Raw genomic sequence first — 22,473 nt, 5'->3', positions numbered from 1 at the left:
GAAGAGGTTGCTGTAAAAACTTACTTTTTGAGATACTTGGCATTTGGTCAGCCATAAAACAAGAGATTATTCGATTATAATGAAACCCATAAATACTTTGGCAGTTTTCCATCTGACAATTCTTTTTGAGTATTCTTCTGGGTCTTATCACTGTCATATATGTAATTGGTGATTGGTGGCTAGAAGGAGTCGCATACTTATATCCTATTAATTTTGAAAACATTCTGACTAATTTACTCTTATTACTATCCTCTCTACAGTTTCCTATAATTTTATTTTATAGGTTCTAATTAAAATATTTCGTTCATTATTTATTTTATTGTTATCCCAGTTTTTCTGAGTTTCCCCAATTGTAAATATGATTGATAGTTGCTTCAAACAACCACTCTGCACTTGGTTGAATAAAAAATAATGCAAGCTGCAGAAATGCGCCATTATATCTAAAAAAAAAAAAATCCTAAAGCTTATCATTAAAAAAAGGTATTTTTTGTGCTAAACTTGATGTATTGAGAGCATTTTTTTATGAAAGCTATCAGCATGGTTAGCTCCGACCAGAGTTTTTTTAAGTAGAAATTTATAAAGAATTATCTTCACTCAACTAGACTTCTGTAGTGTTGTAATTCTTTTTATTGATATTATATCAAGTAACATGATGGGTTTTATTTCCTTCGCACCACAGATGTGACACAAGGTAAGAAGGTAGGGAGGAAAAAGCTAGCACCCTTGGAGGCGCATTCTGGTCCAATACAAATAACCATGAACAAACTCCACAGTATTCCTCAGTAAAGCTGCTTTGGGCGATCTGAAATAAACTAACTCCTCTTCAAAGAGAGGAGGTAATTACTAGGAGGGTACTCTTTTGGAAATTAACCGGAACATACCTCATCCCAACAGATGACGGCCTGAAGCCACCATTAGATCTCTTGGTCTGTTGGATTACATGCCAAGAATCGAGTATCAGCGAGTATAGAGTATAACAGCCATAACGGCAGCTGATGACAAATTTCAAACTTGAATTTTTGAACAAAAGTGTCAGCATGATTAGCTGTGTATAAAGTGTCTATAAATTTTGTAACAAAAAAGTTGTCAAATGGAAAAACAAAGCCCTTTTACAAACAACGACAAAGTATTTATTTGAGTGATCTACACTGGGATTTAGGTATTCGAAAGCTAAAACAATGCAGAAAAGGATTTAAAGAAAGTTTGCTTGGTTGCTGAAAGTCTTCTGAAAGCAATATATCTTCAAGTGAAGATAGCTTTGCTTCGCATTGAAAGGAGAGAAGATGTCTATCTCCACTGGTATCAAGAAACTCTTTAGATTTACTATTCAAATCCAACAGGGTCTGGAAGTAGTCCATAAATGGTCAGTTTAAATTAATACGCCCTGGAGATTGATTGGTTATTGCGTGACCAAATCACATCACAGGGCTGCTTTTTGCAAGTAGAAAGACATGTTAAAGTTTATGACTTATACAAGCAATCATAGACTTATTAATTTTGTAATTCTTTTTATTAAAAGTGTAATGTGAACAAACATCTGCTGCTCATCTCCCTTCATAATATCCCTGCAAATTATGTCCCCGATAGTAGCCCCCTGCATTAAAGTGGCACTGTTGCCTTGTTTGAGGTGAAAATGGAATTAAAAAGAGAGAGAGAGAATATATGCGAAATTACATAATGGACCTCTTAATGCTACAAGTTTATGACTATGAATTTTGTACACATTTATATTAAAAATGATTATTTTAATTTAATATTCTTTCATATATGGAGAGCGTGAAATAAATATCTGATTTTTTTTCATATTTTTATTACTTTTAACTTTTTATCCATTTTCTACTTTATTTTTTTTTTTTACAAGGTAGAACGATAAAGAAAAGACAACATGATTCCATTTCCATTTGATGAAAACCGGTTTTCTTTTTGTGTTGTAGACCATTTACTAGTTGGCCAGCTGTGCACAAATCTCAAGAGCGATGGGTGCCTCCTATCATGTCTGAAAGTGACACAATGTTCGACGAGCAAGATCGGAGATGTGCTGCTGTACAACTCATGAACTCTACCGATCCAAGGTATGACAACATGACAATTGCCAGCATGCTCAAAATTCAAATCCAGACGTTTCAACGCTTAAGGGTACAGCTCAACGACGTTTCCAGCCACAGTTATGGTCTTTGGTGTGGTTTCAAATCAGGGTCACATCATGCCACCTCACATCTATGAAGTTGGCTTGAAAGTTAACACCAAAATGTACCTGGATGTGTTGAAGAGTGTGGTGATCCCTTAGTGCAATCAAGTGGCCGCTCACAGACCATTGGTGTGACAGCAGGACTCTGCACAGACCTACAAGTCCAAAGAGACCCAAGCTTCAGAAAGATTGTTACGACTTTGTACCCTTCTCTCACTGTCCCCCCCCCCTCTTCCACCAACCTGAACCTGCTGGACTACTTCGTTTGGTCATATGCCGAGCGCACATCACCAACATGACCACCCACAACACTGAAGCCAACCTGATCACTGCCATCTGCAAGTATCTGTCGAGCTCCTGCCAGTTCTTATGGAAAAGGCATGCTCCCAGTTCCAAACCCGTATCGAGGCGATGATTGAGGCTGAAGGCGGCTACATTAAATAATTGATTTTTCAATAAAAGTTTTAAAATAAAACTGTAGTGTTGTTTTCTTTAGGGCGACAATTTTATCGTTCCACCTTGTATTTTAATTGATTGTTTCTTTTTTTTCTGACGTCACTGATTTATATTTTTGTTTATCAATAAATCAATATCATAAACGAAATGTAAATCTTTCATATGCACACGTGTTTGAAGAACTCATAGGTGTTAAGGTTAAGGAAAGGGCTGCCATTTTGCTGGAATGCATAGAGTGAACAAAAATGCCATTGACATTACTCGCATTTCATTTGCCTACTCTTTGCACGCATACATTCTTCAATCAAATTTTTGTGGAAACTCATTTTTGTCAATTGTCATACTTTCATAAAAAACCTGTTATAATTTTTGCCCTTTTTTTTATTCTTATTTATATGAATTTGCCCGCTTGCCTTGTGTGGTTATTATTGTAACATTGTGTGGTTATTATTGTAACATTGTGTGGTTATTATTGTAACAGTGTGTGGTTATTATTGTAACAGTGTGTGGCTATTATTGTAACAGTGTGTGGTTATTATTGTAACATTGTGTGGTTATTATTGTGAAATTCAGTTGGAAAGGTCGTTCTTCTTAATTACATATCACAAAATGTGGCTGAAAACTAACGATTTACTGTGATTTCAGACAACTTTTTTCATTCTTTTTAAAAAGACATGTAATTGCCTTAGTCTATTATGTAAATTTACATGCAACGTTTATGCATGGGAAAAATGGCATTCAATTGAATAAATAAAAAAATGTGATGCAATTTTTTATGTACTAATAAGTCACTGCTTATTAAGGCCCAAATGCCATTCGAGGATAACGGATAATGATTTGTCAGGTGGACAGTGAGACAACATCATGAATTTTGATAATGATGGCTGAAACAAGAGTTTGATTATTTAAGAGGACAACGCAACAAGAATTTGTTTGCATGAAACTTGAAAACGGCAATGTTGTAGTTATCTGAGAAGCGACTCCATGGTATTGTTTTCCACAAATGGGCAATTTTTGGAAAGAAACTTTGTTCATGGAAGTTTCATTTAGTTTATTAGAGAAATGAGTCAGGAGTGAGATACTTTCTGGAGCAGAAGAATGATCCGACCATTTTCCAAGTTTTAACAAAAGATTTTATCAAAGTCTTTCATTTCAATACTGACATGAAGGTCAATCTCACGAGCTTATCGAAGCAGAGGCTTCTTCAAGGAGAAAACAATTACAATTGGGTTAGAGTGAGGATTCGAGTGTTGCTGGTGTAAAGAGAGAAGATTGGTTTTAGGTGCATTAACAGTAATCAGTCACCTTTTTCCCCATTGTACAATGTGATCTTCGTCAAACCAGAGAGAATCAGATAGATCCTGATATTCGAAGTGTTGCCATAGATGGTTGAGTCATCTGCATAAATGTCAACAAATGATTTTAGAATGTGATTTGCTGAAAGTTTTGTGTGTAATATGCATGCAGAGGATTCATAGAAGGTTATCAAAATGCATTCTACGTTATCCATCCTGGACTGGGTGTAAAAAAGCATTTTTGACCTCATAGCTCCCATACAGTTGCAAGCTCAATCTCTTTTGCATTACTGTGCTCTGTGCTTGTTTTACAAGTACTTCCATGAAATGTGCGCTGAAGAACGAAAATATTTTACAACCCACCTGACTAGATGCTAAATCGCTTTTTCTGTTGAGATTCCTTCATGCCAGAAGATTTTCTACTCTGATAGCTTGCATTCGGAATTCCCTTCCTACTGCTTGTTTCCTCAACAATATCTGCATGCAAAAATTTAAATGTAATATGAACAAATATCTTCATATGCAACTCCCCATCCAGGTTACTACCCTATAAACCTGGCCCCTACCACAGCAGCCCCGTATACTTCAGTTGCAATATGCCTTACTTAGGGTGAATAAAAGTTGTTTTTTTTAATTAAGAAAATCTTTTGAATCTGCATTTTAGGATCTGTTTGACAATGTTCCAAATCAAAGTCTAACTGTCCGCCATCTTAACGTCGAGCTAATAACATTGACCTTGAAATAAAAGACTTGACACACACCTGAGAAGGTTTTGGCTATGTGCCAAAATCTCACCAAATTCTACATTGAATTTCATTAGAAAATGTCTGAAAGTAGAAATCGAAATATAATGAACTGTAAATGGATTCCAACTTCATATACAACTAATGATAATATTAATAAGCCTGTGAACGATTGATTTTTATGGCTGCTCTCATGTGAAATTTTCGGATGGAAAAAAGTAAAAATGTTTTTCTGTCATTTGTAATAATATTTTTAAATATCATCTTTCGAAGTTTTAGTTTTTTATTTTTAAGTTTTTATTTGACAGAAAAGCATGGAAGGAAAATCAATAATAAAGTCATAATAAACTCAGGTCAGACGTTTTTTAATCTATCAGTAATAAATCTAAAAAAAAATAAAATAAGTTTTTCATGAAAATTTTTGTGATTGTAACTATTTAAAAAAATAAAATAAAAAAGATTTAATGTACAACTTTCAACGCGATAGTATACCAGACAATAACAATCTTCAAAAGCTAAAAATGCATAGAATCCAAAAATAGACATTAAAATAAATCTTGTTTTTATTTATTTTTATCCAAGTTCAAAATTCATGTGAACAAACTTTCACCGAGACATAGTGTGGTAAATTTTTTACGTCGACAGACTACTTGATTTTTTCGCATCCCACCTCTTGACACAAACCCATTTGACATGATTTTTCTTTGTCCTTTTATTATTTAATGGCAAAACCGTATTAGTGAAGAATTAATTAAATTCAAAGTGCTGTGCTATTCATAGCTGGAGAGTAATTCAAGAGTTTGTAACAGTGTATGTAGGAGTAAATATATTTATTTAACAATAAATTCATCCGGATTTGAACCATTAAAATTTTCATCCGGATTTGAACCATTAAAATTTTCATCCGGATTTGAACCATTAAAATGATTAGATACAACCATTATCAAATTTAGTTGTTGTTCTACGAGTATTCTTCCATCCATTATGTTATAAAAACCTAGATTGTTGAGGAATATCATTTTTTGGTTGTGAAATCAGCCAGTGTTCGATCAAGCTTCTTATTTGGTATACTATATGAGTTGAACTTTTGCAACTTGTTGCATATCAGTAAAAAACTATTAAATTACAAAACTAATCTTACTATTCATTAAATTAAAAGATATAAAACAAGTTGTTATTATAACCAATTTCCTTAATTAATTTGTTGATGAGTTAATGATTCGAAACTGAAAAATACTACTAAAAAAATAATATCTAATATCACAACTCAAATTATATTAGCTTTATAGTATTGTAATCAAACTTTAGATTATAAGAAAAGCTATTATATACCAATACATATCACATATTGATGATGATGATGATGATGATGATGATGATGATGATGATGATGATGATGATGATTATTTACTATAAGAAATTATCGATCTAAAGTCTTGTAGTAAAACAATGCAACTTCAAAAATAATAATAAAATTAATAACTATAATGGTTTTAAAATTACTACCCTATATTGCACCCTTACCCTGGATCTTGTAAAATCAAGCTCAATTTACAAAAACATGACTAAGATAAACATGATTAAGATAAATTTTAGTTTTAATAACAGAAACATAATAATAACAGAAAAATAATACATTCTGAAACCTATTTTAAAAAAAGAAAAAAATACTTCATTCTATCTTTATTAAAATCCAGCAAACCACAATGAATAACATTATGTATGAAACCAGTAACAACATTTTAAAATGCTTAACAATTTTTCTTGTGATGCTAATTCTGGCGTCTCGGAATTTAAATTGTAAACATTTCTTTTGGCTCTGCACTTGTTCGTTCTTTTGATGTCAGATCAACTTCTTATGTGCATTCTCAGCTGCTTTTTCCAATTTCTTTTCCTTTGTCCAGATTTATTCATTTTTTTTTTTTTTGCGTGATGATTCGACAAAGGATTAAAAACGTTCGTGAATCATATGAAAAATATTTTTTTTTGGGGGGGGGTGGATTTTACCCAAATAGATCATTAGAAAAATTGGCAAAATAAAAAAAAGGTATGATCGAGCAAAATTTTTCTGCTATATTTAACAACGTTTGCATAAACTGACGTACTTGTGAAAGTGGGTGAGAGAAGTAGATAGCTAAGATAGAAACTGTTGATTTATTCAGAAATATATAAATTATTAGAATAATTAAAACAGATTTCGTTTTCAAATATATGACAATTTATATCTAATATGTATTTAGTAGAAATGCTTTAGGGAAACAAACGTTAGTATAATAATAGTTTACTAGCGAGACCTGTGGAAATTCCACAGCTGACTCATTCATATGTAATATATCGATGTTGGCATTCTGTAGATGTTTATGTTCTATCGATTTTTATATGTTATAAAGTTGCGATTTCAAAAATAAAAAAAATATATCCATATGACCTGGGTGCATTAGCTTGAATCGAAACTGAAATAAAAACTTATGAAATATATATATATCCACACCGGCACCACCTTAAGACAGTACCTAACCCGGAAACACCCATCACATACACCCGACGCTTGCTCCCTATCAAACTGTCCCATCAAAGATACAGGCATATGCTTGCGCACCCACGTGGTCTATAATCTGCAATCCACTAAATGCAACAAATCATACATAGGGAGTACCACTAGACCATTACACCAACGCATTAAAGAACATATAAACACCAGAATCTCATCATTCCACAAACATATAATCTCATGCAACAGCACTAAACATAATATTCGCGTATATATCCTCACCTCAGTCAGAAACGTTGGAAACCTTAGAACTGCAGAATCTCTCCTTATCTCTAAACACAAACCCTCCTTGAATAACAGACTAGAACTGAGCTCTCCCTTTATCCTTTGACCCGCCCATTACAAGCAAACCAGAGCAACGACAATACACAAATTCTATTTAAAAAAATAATAATAATAAATAAATAAATAGGAAAAAATAAAATATACGAATACTCAAAAAAAAATACACATATATATAAATTGATGTATATAAAATAATAAAAATAAATAAATAATAAAATTAAAAAAAAATTAAGTCCGATAGAATTATCCCCCTTGCACTAAGTTAAACAGAATTATCTCCCTTAGACCATAATATAGTCGGCACTACATATTTCAATAAAAAAAATATATATATATAAATTAGCGCTTATACACGTAACATAGACAGAGGACCATAACTATCATATTATAACTGAGTATTATCACCTTCTCAACACATGAATACAGATACATAAAAGGTAAAACAAAATAAGAACATAAAAAAAACAACTAAAAACAGAACACAATAAATAAATAAATAAAAACTTTAACAACAGCACCGGATAAACGAGAAAAAAAAAAAGAAAAAAAAAGAAAAACAACAGTAGCAACAATAATAATAAATTATGCAATATTATATAAAATAAAATATAAAAAAATACATATATATAAATATATAACCAAAGCTTACAACAGAAATAATGTAATAAATATATAAGTAAAATAAAATATTTCTACAGGACTGCCACTCCTCTATTCAACAATACTCGTCTACATCTGTTTGTTTTTCTCTTTTACTTCATCTTTTCCGGTCTTCCTCCGCATTGTTTTTGGCTTTTAAAATATATATATATATATATATATATATATATATATATATATATATATATATATATATATATATATATATATATATATAACTTGAGTTCCTTCAGCCTTAATCGAAAGCGAAACCAAAACTTATGAAGAATTCTTGATAAATTATTTATAAAAAAAAAATAGATTACTGGAAGCAATCAGTTATAACCGAAACCAAAACTTATGAAGAATTCTTGGTAAAATTATTTATGAGACGAAATGGAAGTACATAACAATTAAATGACCCGGATGTAAGCGTGACAAAAAAAATAACACACACACGCTATCGTATTAATATATAGATAGAAAATGACAATAAGCAATCTAATTAAAGACTGATAACAGAACAGTATAATAGGATTAATTAGCAGGATCAGATTTGATACTACTGTGTTAGATTGTCGATGATGATGATGATTGCTTGTCAGCTTGTAGACATAATTTTGAAACCTATTTTAAAAAATAAAAACCCGATTATGTCAAGATAAAATGGAGACCAGTTTAAGATGAAACTTTTACCGAGTGCGCTCATAAGTTGAGACAAGTTTAAATGTGGATTTCAAAGGCTGTTCCATATTGAGTCATGATGAAAACAATAATTTACAAAAAATGTGTATCTCCTTATTTATCTCATCATTTATAAAGCTTACAAAACTATTATGGTCTGGTCCGGTTGATTATTTTACCATTGAAGGTTCTTTTTATTTGATTCTGTTTTAGAAAAGGTGACAAAGTTTATTTTTAATTATTACTTTTATTTTTTTACAAAAAAAGAAAAAAGAAAAAGAAAAAACTAACGAAAATGACATTTCTGAATATTTGCTTTATTGCTGGCTTATTCATTGTTGAATCAAAACCTCGATGAAGAATTTATCTGCTGTGAACAGCAATTCAGATTATAGGTTAGAAATTATAACAAAAAATATTATTTTTATTAATAGGTCACCGTTTAACAAGGCCTAGGGCTACTCGAGGATAAGGAGAAAAGAGATTGTTAGTTGGATGATGAAGAGGATTAGAAACAATGGGTGGAATATATATTACTTAAGAGGAATTGAAAAGAAATTTTGTTCATCAAAGTTTCGTTTGGTTTTTAGTAAAGCGAGACAGAATGGAAAATTTGTTTCTTGGGTTGTAGCTAGTCGAGTTCTTGCTGTGAATGTTTTACAAGACGGGGATTTTTACTCGGTCTAGCACTTATCATGAATATAATGAAACATAGAGAGAGGTGAGTAATATCTTTTCTATACGAAAGAAAGATTGCAAGTCGATTTTGTATTGTGCCAAGGCAAGAACAAGTGCTTTGAGCAGCACCTCCCCAAATATGACAGCAGTATTTCATCTGGATTTTATATAAACAGTGTATTACATCAGGAGAACGGTACTACCCGAGGGGATAGAATGATCCAACCATTTTTCTAACAACCTTAGCAACACATTTTATGTAAATCTTGCATTTCAAGTTAGTCCTCCTCTGAATATAATTCTATATAAAGATTTTGTAGCAACCAGTACTATCGCTATCACCATCACCATCCCATAAAGAATCTGTAATATCAGGAAGCAACAGGCAAATGTGTTGATTTTTTTAATCATTGAAAATCGAAGAATTATCAAATTTTAATGAAACATGCAGCATTTTTTCAGTAGATTATTCACTTTATAAAGCACTAAAAAAATATGCATCACAGGACGAGTAAGATTGATTCGCCAAACAGAACAGTTTTGCACCACTTTTATGTCTACATATTAAGATTAAAATGAAGATGTTATGATACTAAACCTTATGTTTAGAATCTTTATTTCAATTTTGAGAAAAAAAAATCTATTACTGGATTTTAATTCTGAAAATATCTAAATTTTCAGGTTGAAGCATCTTAAGAATAAATTGAAATTCAAGGAATCTTACTTCATTGATGTTTAATGAGTATGAATCATATTTAATGCAAATCTGAAATATTTGAATTAAATTGCTTTTTAATTAAATTATTGTTACAATTTCTGAAAATTCGAAATTATATATTGCCTCCTTTTTACGGTTATTGCATATTAATAAGTTAAAATTAAATATAACACACATTATGCACGCTGTGTTCCAACATTCATAACGATCAGGTAAATTAGTTTAGGAGTGAATCCTATACAAAAATATGCATAAACATACTTAACTTTATCTAAATAGAAATGTACTAGCGTACAGATTCAACGATAAAAAAAAAAAAAAATTCAAGTTCGAAGGAATTTAAGTTTTGGATAGATTAATGCACATCTTAAGTCATGTTTTTCTTGGTCTTATTTTTATCAAGTAGTCATAATTCATTAAGGCTAAAAATAATGTTTAGTGAGAAGGATAAACTGTAATTTGAATAATAAAGAATATTATAAGAGAATTGAAAATTATAAATAGAATAAACAAAGTTTGATTATTTGTTTTTTAATGAGTTGTTAGTGTTAAAAGCGACTATGTATAATTTTAGTGTGTGTGTGAGGGGGAGTTGAAACTATAGTAACCTCCAGGAAACTGGTAAAATATCCTTTTTTTAGTACCTCCAGCAGTCATCGTCACTTTGTTGAAAGAAGTGGTACATAGAGGACAATAGTTCTTAGAAACAATCACCAACAAAATCATGCAGATTGATGTCTGAATATTTTTCATTTTCAGATGAATTGATGAAAGATTAGAATTAAATTAAATTTTAACAGAAATTTTCCAAATTTCAGTTAAAATTAAAAAATGAATAAAAAAAACATTAAAATCTTGACTTATGATAACTTAAAACTGTAATTAATAAAACATTTATTAAATGGAAGAATGACAACAATGTCTTTTTATGCAAAATTAATTTATTTTTATTGAAACTTCATTAAGACAATGCGAAATAAGTGTTCGTAAAGAATGAGAATTCAAATAGTCTAAGAACGTCCCAAACACATGCAAATGACGTTTTGCCAAAAGTGCATACTTTGCATATCATGCACGTTTGATTGCAGCAAAGTCAAATAGTTCCAGGTTTACTCTGACCTGAAGCCACTGTTTTTTTGTTTTTTTTATGCCAGTCATGTTCACTTATTCTCTGCATCATCACCACACTCCTCCTTGATCCCAAAGGCAGTACCCTGGTAGTGGTAATTTTTTTTTTCAAGTGTTCTTTCAAAAAGTGAAGCTTCTTCAGAGGTGTGGGCTTCCATTTCAACCTTGAGAAAATCGTCCGGCTTATACTCTGTTTTGTCATCATGTAAGTGACTCTCTAACCTGTTCTCTAAACAGGTTGAACTATCAGAATCTTCTGACAATGAGATAGCACTGCAGCAGGGACATAGGTCTTTCACGCGTTGGGCATTTCTTTCACCAGGATGAACTGTAGAATGATTATTTCTGTTATTCGACTTTAGCACAATTTTGTAGTACACTGCAGCACCTTCATCCACAAAGTCTCCAACCTGGTGAGGACTGTGTTCAGGACCTGATGATGGTGGCATGACATTAACCTCTTGTGCCCAAACTTCATAACAGTAGATTGCATTATCCAATGTGGTCAAATGTGACTCATCATCTTTTCGGGGATACATTGTGCCAGTTGACAGCCTCTTGTATGGATAGCACATTCTGACCACAATCCATTTTATGGTATGGTGACATCATTTAGCTATGCCATTCTTGGCCAGGGTATACATGCAATAAAACTTCATGCTCACATCCCACTCCTCTGCAACCATTTTGAATTCTCTACTGCAGAAGGCTGTGTCATTATCTGTGAGTGACTCCTGCTTTCCGAGTTCAACCATGTCAACTGCTTTCACATTGAAAATCACAATGGGCTACAATCTGTGATTGTTAGGAAATGATATATTGCAATGTGTGATTGTTAGGAAATGATATATTGTAATGTGTGATTGTTAGGAAATGATATATTGTAATGTGTGATTGTTAGGAAATGATATATTGTAATGTGTGATTTCCACCTCTAACCTCTTTCAATTGCTGCCCACCTCCAGTTTTCCTTTCTTCCAGTGGACTGATTCTTTAAGTGTGCTCAACGATTTCACTGGCTGTCTTGGTTTGAATTCATGCTTTATCAGGTTCGATATCCAGTGGTACACATCCATAGATCGTCTTTATGTGCAATACCTTGTCCTGCCACTGAGGCTCTTCAACATAGCGTTCAATTCAACTAAATTAATGTCGCAGCCAACAAGTATCATCCAACACAGTTTTGTATATGTTCAATGCCACCCCAGTTGCTAGCAATCTGACATTGAACCATACATGTAGTTTCTAGCCATTCCCACAAACCTCTCTGCCTTACTGCATCCATGGTATCACACATCATATGCTAGAGGAGGGAGTCTGTCACTTTGTCATCCCAGTCTGTTTGTGATTTAACTAGCTCTTCTCTTGTTTACTCACTGGGAAGTGCTTAACAAACCTTTCATAAAAAGATATGACTATGTTGGAAAATTCTGAGACTCCTTTTCCTCTCTTCTAGTCCAGCATGCTGTGCTATCCAGATCATCAAACCCAGTACACTCTGCAGTCCTCCAACCTTTCTGAATTCTTACATTCCAGCTGAAACAGAGACAAATTTTCCATCTTCGTCAACAAGGATACTGTCGATGCAAGCCAATGCTGTGTGGTCCATGACTTCCTTCTGTGGTAGCACTATGTTGATAATAGCACTCATGACAAAGAGGGTCATGTTCAATCCAAGACTCCAAACCTGTTATATAGTACCTTTTTCTGTCACTTTTAATGGTCTAGTATGGCAACAGCTTCTTGGCAATGAGTACTTTGATGTATGCTCTCCTAAAGATCAGCAGAAATACGTTAGACTCTTTTTGGTATCATTTGTGCCTCTTAGCAGATCAGACACCTGCATCCATTCTAAATGATGTTAAGTTCATAATAGTCCATCACTGGGTTTACCTTTTTCTTATTTATTCAGTTGTGTCACGATAATAGCTTCTGGTAGTGAAACTTTTAAAGTAAGATTTGTGGCAAAAGGTTTCTCACAAATTTCTGGAGTGGAATATTTTGCAACATTTTCACCAACGACAAATTTAACAACAATTAGAATTTTATTACAACTTGCCGCTCAATACAATTTAAAAATACATCAAATAGATGTAAAAAATGCTTATTTAAATGCTCCGATTGACTGTGAAATCTACATTTACCCTCCAGAGGGATTTAAAATGAAAAATAAAAATTGGGTGTGGAAATTAAATAAATCGTTATATGGACTAAAACAAAGTGCACACAATTGGAATTTAACACTCCATAATTATTTAATAGAACAGGAATTCAAGCAATGTCTCGTAGACGCGTGCATGTATACCAAAAATGTAGGTAATAAACTGTTGATTTTGTTTTTTTGGGGTTGATGATATATTACTCGCCTCAAACTGTGACAACACTTTAAAAGATGTTAAAAATGAATTAAATAAAAAATTTAAAATGGCCGATTTTGGACGACTGTCATGATTCCTCAGTATAAAATTTACCTGTGAAAATGAAACTATAACTATGAACCAATCACGATACATTGAAAAAATTTTGCTCAAGTTCGGAATGCAAGATTGTAAGTCGCGTTCAACTCCCGTCGAAATGGACATAAATAAAAATATAGGGAACGAAACAAAATCCATAGATAACCGAATATACAGGGAAATGGTAGGCAGCCTCATCTACTTGATGACCGCAACAAGGCCTGACATATGTTGCACTGTAACAAAGCTATCTCAAAACTTATTGAAACCGACAATTAAAGACCTTAATCGTGCAAAACAAATCCTTCATTACCTAAAAAGACCAAGGAACAATCTTTAAGATTTAAAAAATCTACATATCCTCTAAATTTAGAAGGATTTTCAGATTCAGATTGGGCTAACTCTGAGGATAAAAAGAGTATAGCAGGGTATTGTTTTAGACTGTGAAAGACTGGACCTATGATTTCTTGGAAAACTAAAAAGCAACAAATTGTTGCCCTTTCTACTTGTGAAGCAGAATATGTGGCTCTTACTCATTCTGCGCAGGAGGCAATTGTTCTGAACACCCTTCTAAAATCTATTTTAAAACCAGATCTAAGTAAAAAACCTATAGTAATTCATTGTGATAATCAGAGCAGTATCTTATTAGCAAATAATTCTATGATTCATCAAAGGTCGAAGCATATTGATATCAGATATCATTTTATAAGAGATGAAATAAGGAAAAAATCTATTACTCTTACTTATGTGACGTTTGAAAATAATATAGCCGACATTTTCACTAAACCTATAAAAAGAATAAAATTAAGACATTTTATAACCGAACTTTTTGGAATCTAATTATGAATAAATCTCTTTTCAGAAACCCAAAAGGAGAAGCATGAACAGTCAAAATCACACCAAAAAAAAAAAAAAAAATTGTAAATTGTCCCGGGCACAACGTTAAACTGCGACCATTTCTACCTTACTAACCAAATTAACCAACTAATACCTAACATAATGTTTCCAGTCTTTGTTACAAAAAAAAAGTCACTTGTTAAAACCTTTTTGTAATCTTCCTATTTGTCAAATAGTTCTTTTTTTGTATCTTTTTTTGGCAAACATTTGATAAAACAAAACAAAAAAATGTATATTTGTGAATTTTTATGCATATGTTTATATGTATTTGAAAAGTATTCTATTTGTATGCTTATATATATTTGAAAAGTGTTTATTTTTATATGTATCAAAAAGAAAAAAAGGCTTCTTTTTGCACACATTATACCAATATATTCATAATTCTTTTTGACCAATGAGAATAAAGACAAATTCCCCCAAAACCAGAAGAAAATAAAAACAAAAAAAAAACAATTATTTTATTGGTTTATTTTTCTTTGTTCATTTATTTTTATTTATTTATTTTTCTTTCCTTTTCTCAAGTGAAACCAAAATTGAATCCGAAAGGATTTTTCAATTATATCAAAAAAGGTGGGGTGTAAAATGTTTTTGACTCCTGATGGGGGTAGATATTTATTTGCTGCCCACCTCGGCAAAATGTGGCACAAGGCCGGAAAGTGGGGATCCAGCAGACTCCCCTAAAGGAGGGGCAATCCTGCAATTGTAAAAATTGCCTGAGTAACACCGTCGGCATTCTCCGGTAGGGGCGTCTCAGGCAGTAAGCAATGAACTTACTCCACCAGAAAGCCCAGTGGCAAGCCCTGGGAGGGTGGACCTCCTAGGTATTACCCAGGCGGCGTACCTCAGTCCAACAGGTGCTGGGCCAGTTCCCGACCCCTCACCTGTTGGGCTGAGTCTCAAGAACCGATCCTTGACGAGTACTACTACCCTGTCTCCCTGCAGCCAAAGCCGCTAGGAGACCTTCCCCATCAGACGAGTGGTGGGGGTATGAAACGAATGGATTCGCCAACCATTTTTATAACCAACGGCTGTGCTAAACAACCAATGAAAACCTTTCAAAATTATTATTAAAATTGTCGAATTTTGGATTCAATCAGTTTGCCGTTAACTACGCCACGGACCGCATTTGATTCTGGACCACCATCCTGGTTACTGACCTGAACTATGCCGCCATCTTTGTTCAACACAATGCCTCAAAACTTAACAGGAATCAACCCTTTGGGAGATCCAAATGAACAGGAAGGCAATTCCATAAGTAAATGATTCTAAAAAAGAAATTATAAAAATAGATAATCTGGCATTTAGAAATATTTATCAAAAGCGATTTTGCTAATAGTTGGATGGATTGGAGTACTTTCATTGAAGGGTACAACTGCAGAAACTTCGCCAAGGTACATTACATGATGCAACAGAGGTTAAAGCTTGGCAGACAGTACAGGAGGTATTAGGTTAACAATTCTTTTTTGGACATTGTTTAAGAGAAGGAGGCTAATAGTTTGTGCTCTAACTCAGATGTGGTAACAATATGTCATACACGGGCAAATGCTGTTTTGTAGAGATATAAGATAGTGACAGATGTGAGAAGTTTTCTAGCCCGGTAGAGGGAATCTACTTTCTTTGCAGCATACTTGTCAGTATCTTCTATATATTTAGACAACATCTTTTATGCACTTAAAATTAACTGTTTTTATTTTAATAAAAGAGTTATGTCACTTTCACATGTTTTACTTCGGGTAAATTTAAAAAAAAATGACCAAAATGCAGTAAATTTGTGAAAAAGTAATATTAAAATTTGTGAAAAAGTAATATTAAAATATATAAAAAGATAATATCAAGATATAAAGCTAAAGTGAACTCTATGACCACAGCAGGCACTGCTTCATATCTATAGAAACTCTAGAGGATGATGTTGTTGTATTGATTGACCTGCTTTATTTTCTGTCTAGTTAAACATAGATATCAACTTTTAAAAAAAAATATATTGATTTCTTTCTTTGAAATTATTTTCTCTGATATACTTCGGAACCGGGTAAACAGACCTTTGAACCAGTCGGCCAACATCTGAATGCACTGAGCGCACGCACACACACACACACACACACACACACACACACACACACACACACACACACACACACACACACACATCTATCTATTTATCTATCTATAGTGCTTATTCTAAATTGAAATTGTTGTCTAGATAGTTTTTCACTTGAATAGGCTGATATGGTACTGAAGTCAGACCTGACGATGATTTTACGCTTAAATATACATTATTTTATGTAACTATAAATATCCATTTTTCTTTAGCAAAGAGTTGTCTTCGGCTACCTTTAAAGGAAATTAGTAATCAAATCCTGTCTCATATGAAACTTTTCTAATTACTTTTCACCCCAAACAAAGCATATTGCAACTGAAATATATAGGGTTACTGTGGCAGGGGCCAGATTTATAGGAGATAACCTAGGTGGGAAATCTGACTGCATGGTGTTTGTTCACGATTCATTTAAATTTCTGTGTGTTCATACTATTGGGAAAACATAGAGCAGGGAGTGAATTCCAAAGGCAAGTGGTCTAAGGAAACAAGCAGATAGGTGGGTTGAAAGTATTTTCATTTAGGGAGTACAAGTGCAGTTAATTCATTGGAGCACATTCTGTAAACTTATAAAGCGAATACAGGAATGCAACAGTGTGGGACTTATTAGATAAGAGATTATTTTGCACACCCTGTCCAAGAAAGAAAGGCTAGTATTTTTGAAAACTTGCTTCTGAATAAGATGTAACATATACAAGGATCTCCAACCACTTGAGAGGGAGACAAAAACACTTGATAAATGGGTGGCTCACGAATTCAACGACAACCAAAAGAAATGCTGTTATGAAGTGTCATCTTCCTTTCTTATACGCAACGAGAATGATCCGTTCCTTGACCGGATTGTAACTTGCGATGAACAGTGGGTTCTTCATGAAAACCAGCAACGCTGAGCTCAGTGGTTGCTGATGAAGCTTCACGATACTTCTTGAAGTCAAAGTTGCACCAAAAAAAAGGTCATGCTGACTGCAATCGGTCTCATCCATTACAATTTTTGGAATGCTGACGTAACCATTGCAGTAGATAAGTACTCTCAACAAATGGATGAAATGTATCAGAAACTCTGACAACAACAACGCCCAGCATTAGTCAACAGAAAAGGCCCACTCTTCCTCAACTATTAGCTACGTGTGATATATAGCAAAATATAATCATGTTTTGACAATCTTTGGACTTTCTTTTAATAACACATGAGCAGGAATCAGCCAATGAGCTTTATTTATACTAATCCTTTAACTTATAAAGCTCGATGTGACTACAGAGCATATACAAATAAATGACAAAAAAGTCTATATTCCAAATTCCAAGATGTTTTACATCCTACCATTTATTTCTTTCAGCATGTTAAAATCTACAATTCTTGACAGTACCTGTTTCGTAGCACAGAAACATTCATATTATTATTATATCAATGTTTTAATTTTTTCCGCCCTGATTCATCAGATGAATAAGAACTCATTAACTTTAAAAGAAAAAAAAAAAATATGGGCATGATTACGTAAATCTGAAAAAAAAAAACCCCGGAAGAGTAGTTGCAATTGTGTTTTATGATATTAACGCCATTTTTGATTTTAATGTAGTTTTAATAGATTTTATCGAATAAGGGAATGATTGATTCACAAATAGACTAAATCCTTATTGAAATAGTGGGGAAATTCAACGAAACATTGAATAATAACTAAACACCACACACACACCTACAAACACCCGGGCAACGTCGGGTACCCCCACTAGTCTATAATATAAATCTCACCTGTCTGTTAGTTGAAATATGAAAAAAAAAAAACTAATTTTGCTCACACAATCACAGACCAGCATCGTTATCTTAAGATTGCTTGTTCAAGCCGAGATATCAGATAAATTTTTTTTCGATTTTTAAAGTTTTAATATTGGAACAGGATTATTTATGCCATTTTTGCGTTCGTTTTTTTTTTTTTTTTTCCATCACGTTTGCTGTTTTTTTTGTTTTTGTTTTTCCGATTTTTTTAAAGAAATTTTAATATCATTCGCTTATTCTTTATTTTGCATCACATTCGCTGCTTTTTAATAAACAGGGTTATTACGTTCGCCTATTCCTTATTTCCATTCTGTTTTGATTTACCTCCCCCCCCACCTTACCACACCCGGGAAACGCCGTGTACCCCCCGCTAGTTTATAATATAAATCTCACCTGTCTGTTTAGATGTATGTATGTATGTTTGTTTGTATGCCTGCCTAAAACTTTCGACAGAGGCGATGGATTTTCACGAGATCTGTATCCTTTTGAAGTTCGACCCTTCCAACAACAAATATCGAAAAATTGGCTAAAAACATTATTTCCTTCACCCTCAACTGGGCACTTTTCTACAGTGAGGATTCGCTTTTTTCGCCGATATTTTCGAAAGTCATCCCAGCTTTTCGATTGACTAGCCTTAATTTAAACCTTTGCCACTTCCGGTTTCACGAGGGACTCAACAGTAAAGATGTCACTTCTTTTTTTTTTCATGTTCTTTTCCTCCTTCGCAATACGGGTTCGAGCCTGCCTGCCTGCCTGCCTGCCCACTCCCACTTTTTTTTTTTTTTTGCTCAACACACACCTTCAAACACTCGGGCAACGCCGGGCACCCAGGCTAGTTGTAAATAAAAAACAGGGACGGAACCGGAAATTGAAGGAGAAAAATGAAATCTATACTGAATATAAAATTGTGATACCACACGATTGTTATATCATGCAATTGTCATATTATGAATTGTGATATCGCGTAACTCTACTGAACGATTTTATGAATCAAAATGATGCATAGCATATTATATCCATCATTATGTTGGAAATATGTTTCAAAATTTATAAGCAGTTTTGGAATCGATGGCTATATTTATTTTTAAGGAAGGGGGCATTTGCTCCCCTAAAAAAAACAACAAAAAACAAACAATGTGACTCATGACACTTTCTTTTGTATCTGTGTTTTAAATTTCATTAAAAAAAAATTTTTAATAAAAAAAAAATTAAAAAACTGTCCAATAGGTTTTGAATCCATGGGGAATTTTTAAAGGGAAAATTCTGCTCCGCTTGTCCGCCCCCCCCCCTCTTTCAAAAATAAATTCAACACAACTATGATATACTCCCCCTCCCTTATGTCTCCCTACCTATGTTTCAAATTTTATAACGATTTGTCCAGCAGTTTTGTATTCTATAGATATATAAACTGAGAAACACAAACATTCATTATTATTTTTTTAATTAAAAGTTAAAATTAGTTTATTGATAAAATAAGAAATGCTCAAATGGGCATATAAAATAAAACTAGATCAAATAAATACTATAATTTAGCATACATATGCTAAGTTCACACGTTGTTGTTATGTTGACCAGTTTTATTATTCTATGCCGAGATTTTAATGTCCCTTTTTATACTTTCTCCCAAGCAGTTTATGTTTATGTTTCTAGTTTGCCACCCAAATGACCTAATCATCCAAATATACCAATTAATTGCTTTTTCCTTTGCCTCCAAGGTTTCCAATGAGAACAACCACAATAACAACAATGTTCCGCTGGTTTCTAATCTGAACAGGCGCTTGCAACAACGCAACAATAGCTCACCTTACAAAAGACATTCCTTTCCAGGTAAGTGAAGAATATCGATTCCGGTTAATCCATTCTTTATCCAGGATGAATTATTTATTTTCAAAGATGCTTAACATTATATCTATCATTTTCATTCATTGGCTACACTCTTTTAAATATACACTTTTTCTCTTGCTGTAACCACGCAACTATCACTCACACACACACACACACACACACACACACACACACACACACACACACACATATATATATGTATATACATATTCGCAAAAATCAAAACAGCAAAACGTAAAATGAGAATATTGTGTATTTCCATATGTATTACAATTGTTTCATAATCAATATGAAGTTCTCATTTTGTATTTCGTTGTCTTGATTTTTGCAAAAATATTAGATGCATGCTCGATTATGAAAACTGATAATCATGAAAATTAAATAATTAATTTTGACTCTGATTTTGTTTTGATTTTATTTTTATTATGAACATTACCGGAATTTTAATATATTAAAATTTTGGTTTAATATATATATATATATATATATATATATATATATATATATATATATATATATATATATATATATTATGTATTACGTCTTACACATGTTTCGTTGAATAGCAGAAAACCACTAAGCAACTCCTCAGAGACAAATGTATCTTCTCAAAAAACTGTTAGAAAGTTTTTTTATGGAATGAAAAAAGATTTTGAAAAGAAAAAGATAAAAGAAAGATAAAAGATTAAAGATAAGACAAAATGGAGTCTGCAAAACATAACTTTAAAAAACACTCATTGTAGTTTTTATAGGCACCACCATCCCAAAGTCATTGTACATGCAATTAACGGCTTTTAAAAGTTTACTTCCAAACTAACATATCTCTGGCCAAGTCTTTATTTATTGCCTTTTCTATCAAATCCATCCTCATCACTTTTTTACTTTCATTTTACATGTTTTACTTTCTGAGAATTGAATCTGTTACCTCAACTGTTCTACATCTACTAACTCCAAAATTGTCATCAATTCTTTCAATGTGGCCATATTATCAAAGTCTCCTCTTTGGCACACATCTCTCAATAGTGTCTTGATTTAAACTTCCTTTTGGGTCATTAGTTCTAAGCCTGTTTTTTTTTTAACTCACACTACACATTCATCATATAATTATCATGTCATTTCTATCTATACAATGTATGTCATCAAACCTAACTGTATCAAAGTATTTTATAGTTATTTTTATTTATATTAAACAAATTAAATGTAATAAAATTTAGTAATAATTAACACTCATCAAAAATAAATAGATTGTGATTTTCCAGAATTTATATTCTTTTTCTCACTTTCAAGATGGATCTCCCCTGAAAATTATAGATTTTTTCTATTTTTGTAAGGTGGCAAACCCAATAAGGATACTTGTTCCTCCAATTGTAGGCTGATCGATCGCTTACAAATTATTGGTTTAAAAAATATGTGCTTACAAATTATTGGTTTAAAAAATATGTGCTTACAAATTATTGGTTTAAAAAATATGTGCTTACAAATTATTGGTTTAAAAATCAATTGCTTACAAATCGAATTAATCTTAATTTGAATCTGAATTATTTGGATTACTGTTAGTATCTTAGATGTTATTTGCACAATGTTTCGCCTAATGTAACCTTCATCTTGTCAAATCGAGAATCATCATGCTAGACTCAGGAATATGTACGGAATTTTCAATCGAATTCTCTATTTCATTGACATTGATAGATTATTCTTGTTCCGTCAGCCATGAATAGGTTTAAGGCCCCTAAAAAAATGTTTGCATGCTTTTGCATGCACACCTCGTTTGCACCATCTTCTGTCTCAGATAAGCTGAGAAGAAAATTTGCTGCTGTGAATCATGAGCTGACGAGTTAGATTTACATCGCCTTACATCAGATTGTTGAAACAATGTGAGCAGAAATAAAGAAATTTCTGGTGCATCTTATGGATAAGTCAGTACCTCTGAAAACAGCAAAACACAAGAAGCATAAACCATGGATTACTAAGAAGATTCTTTGTAAAAGAAAATTGAGAAACACTGCATAAGGGCATTACAAAGAGACTATATCTAAAGCGA

The 22,473-nt window shown here is 32.7% G+C and overlaps 1 protein-coding gene across 2 annotated transcripts in view; it reads left to right on the top strand.

Moving 5' to 3' along the window:
• The window catches only part of LOC145255722 (uncharacterized), a 492,481-nt gene that overhangs the window by 334,080 nt on the left and 135,928 nt on the right, over positions 1-22,473 (top strand). For both annotated transcript variants that reach the window (XM_080114321.1, XM_080114322.1), the window contains exon 5: positions 20,303-20,414. In XM_080114321.1, coding sequence (XP_079970447.1) covers positions 20,303-20,414 — 112 coding nt within the window. The remainder of the gene's footprint in view (positions 1-20,302; positions 20,415-22,473) is intronic.

This window comes from Euprymna scolopes, chromosome 31 (assembly GCF_053919585.1).
Source record: "Euprymna scolopes isolate OS-2025 chromosome 31, ASM5391958v1, whole genome shotgun sequence".
NCBI lineage: Eukaryota > Metazoa > Mollusca > Cephalopoda > Sepiida > Sepiolidae > Euprymna > Euprymna scolopes.
This window is presented reverse-complemented; position numbering and strand designations above follow the sequence as displayed.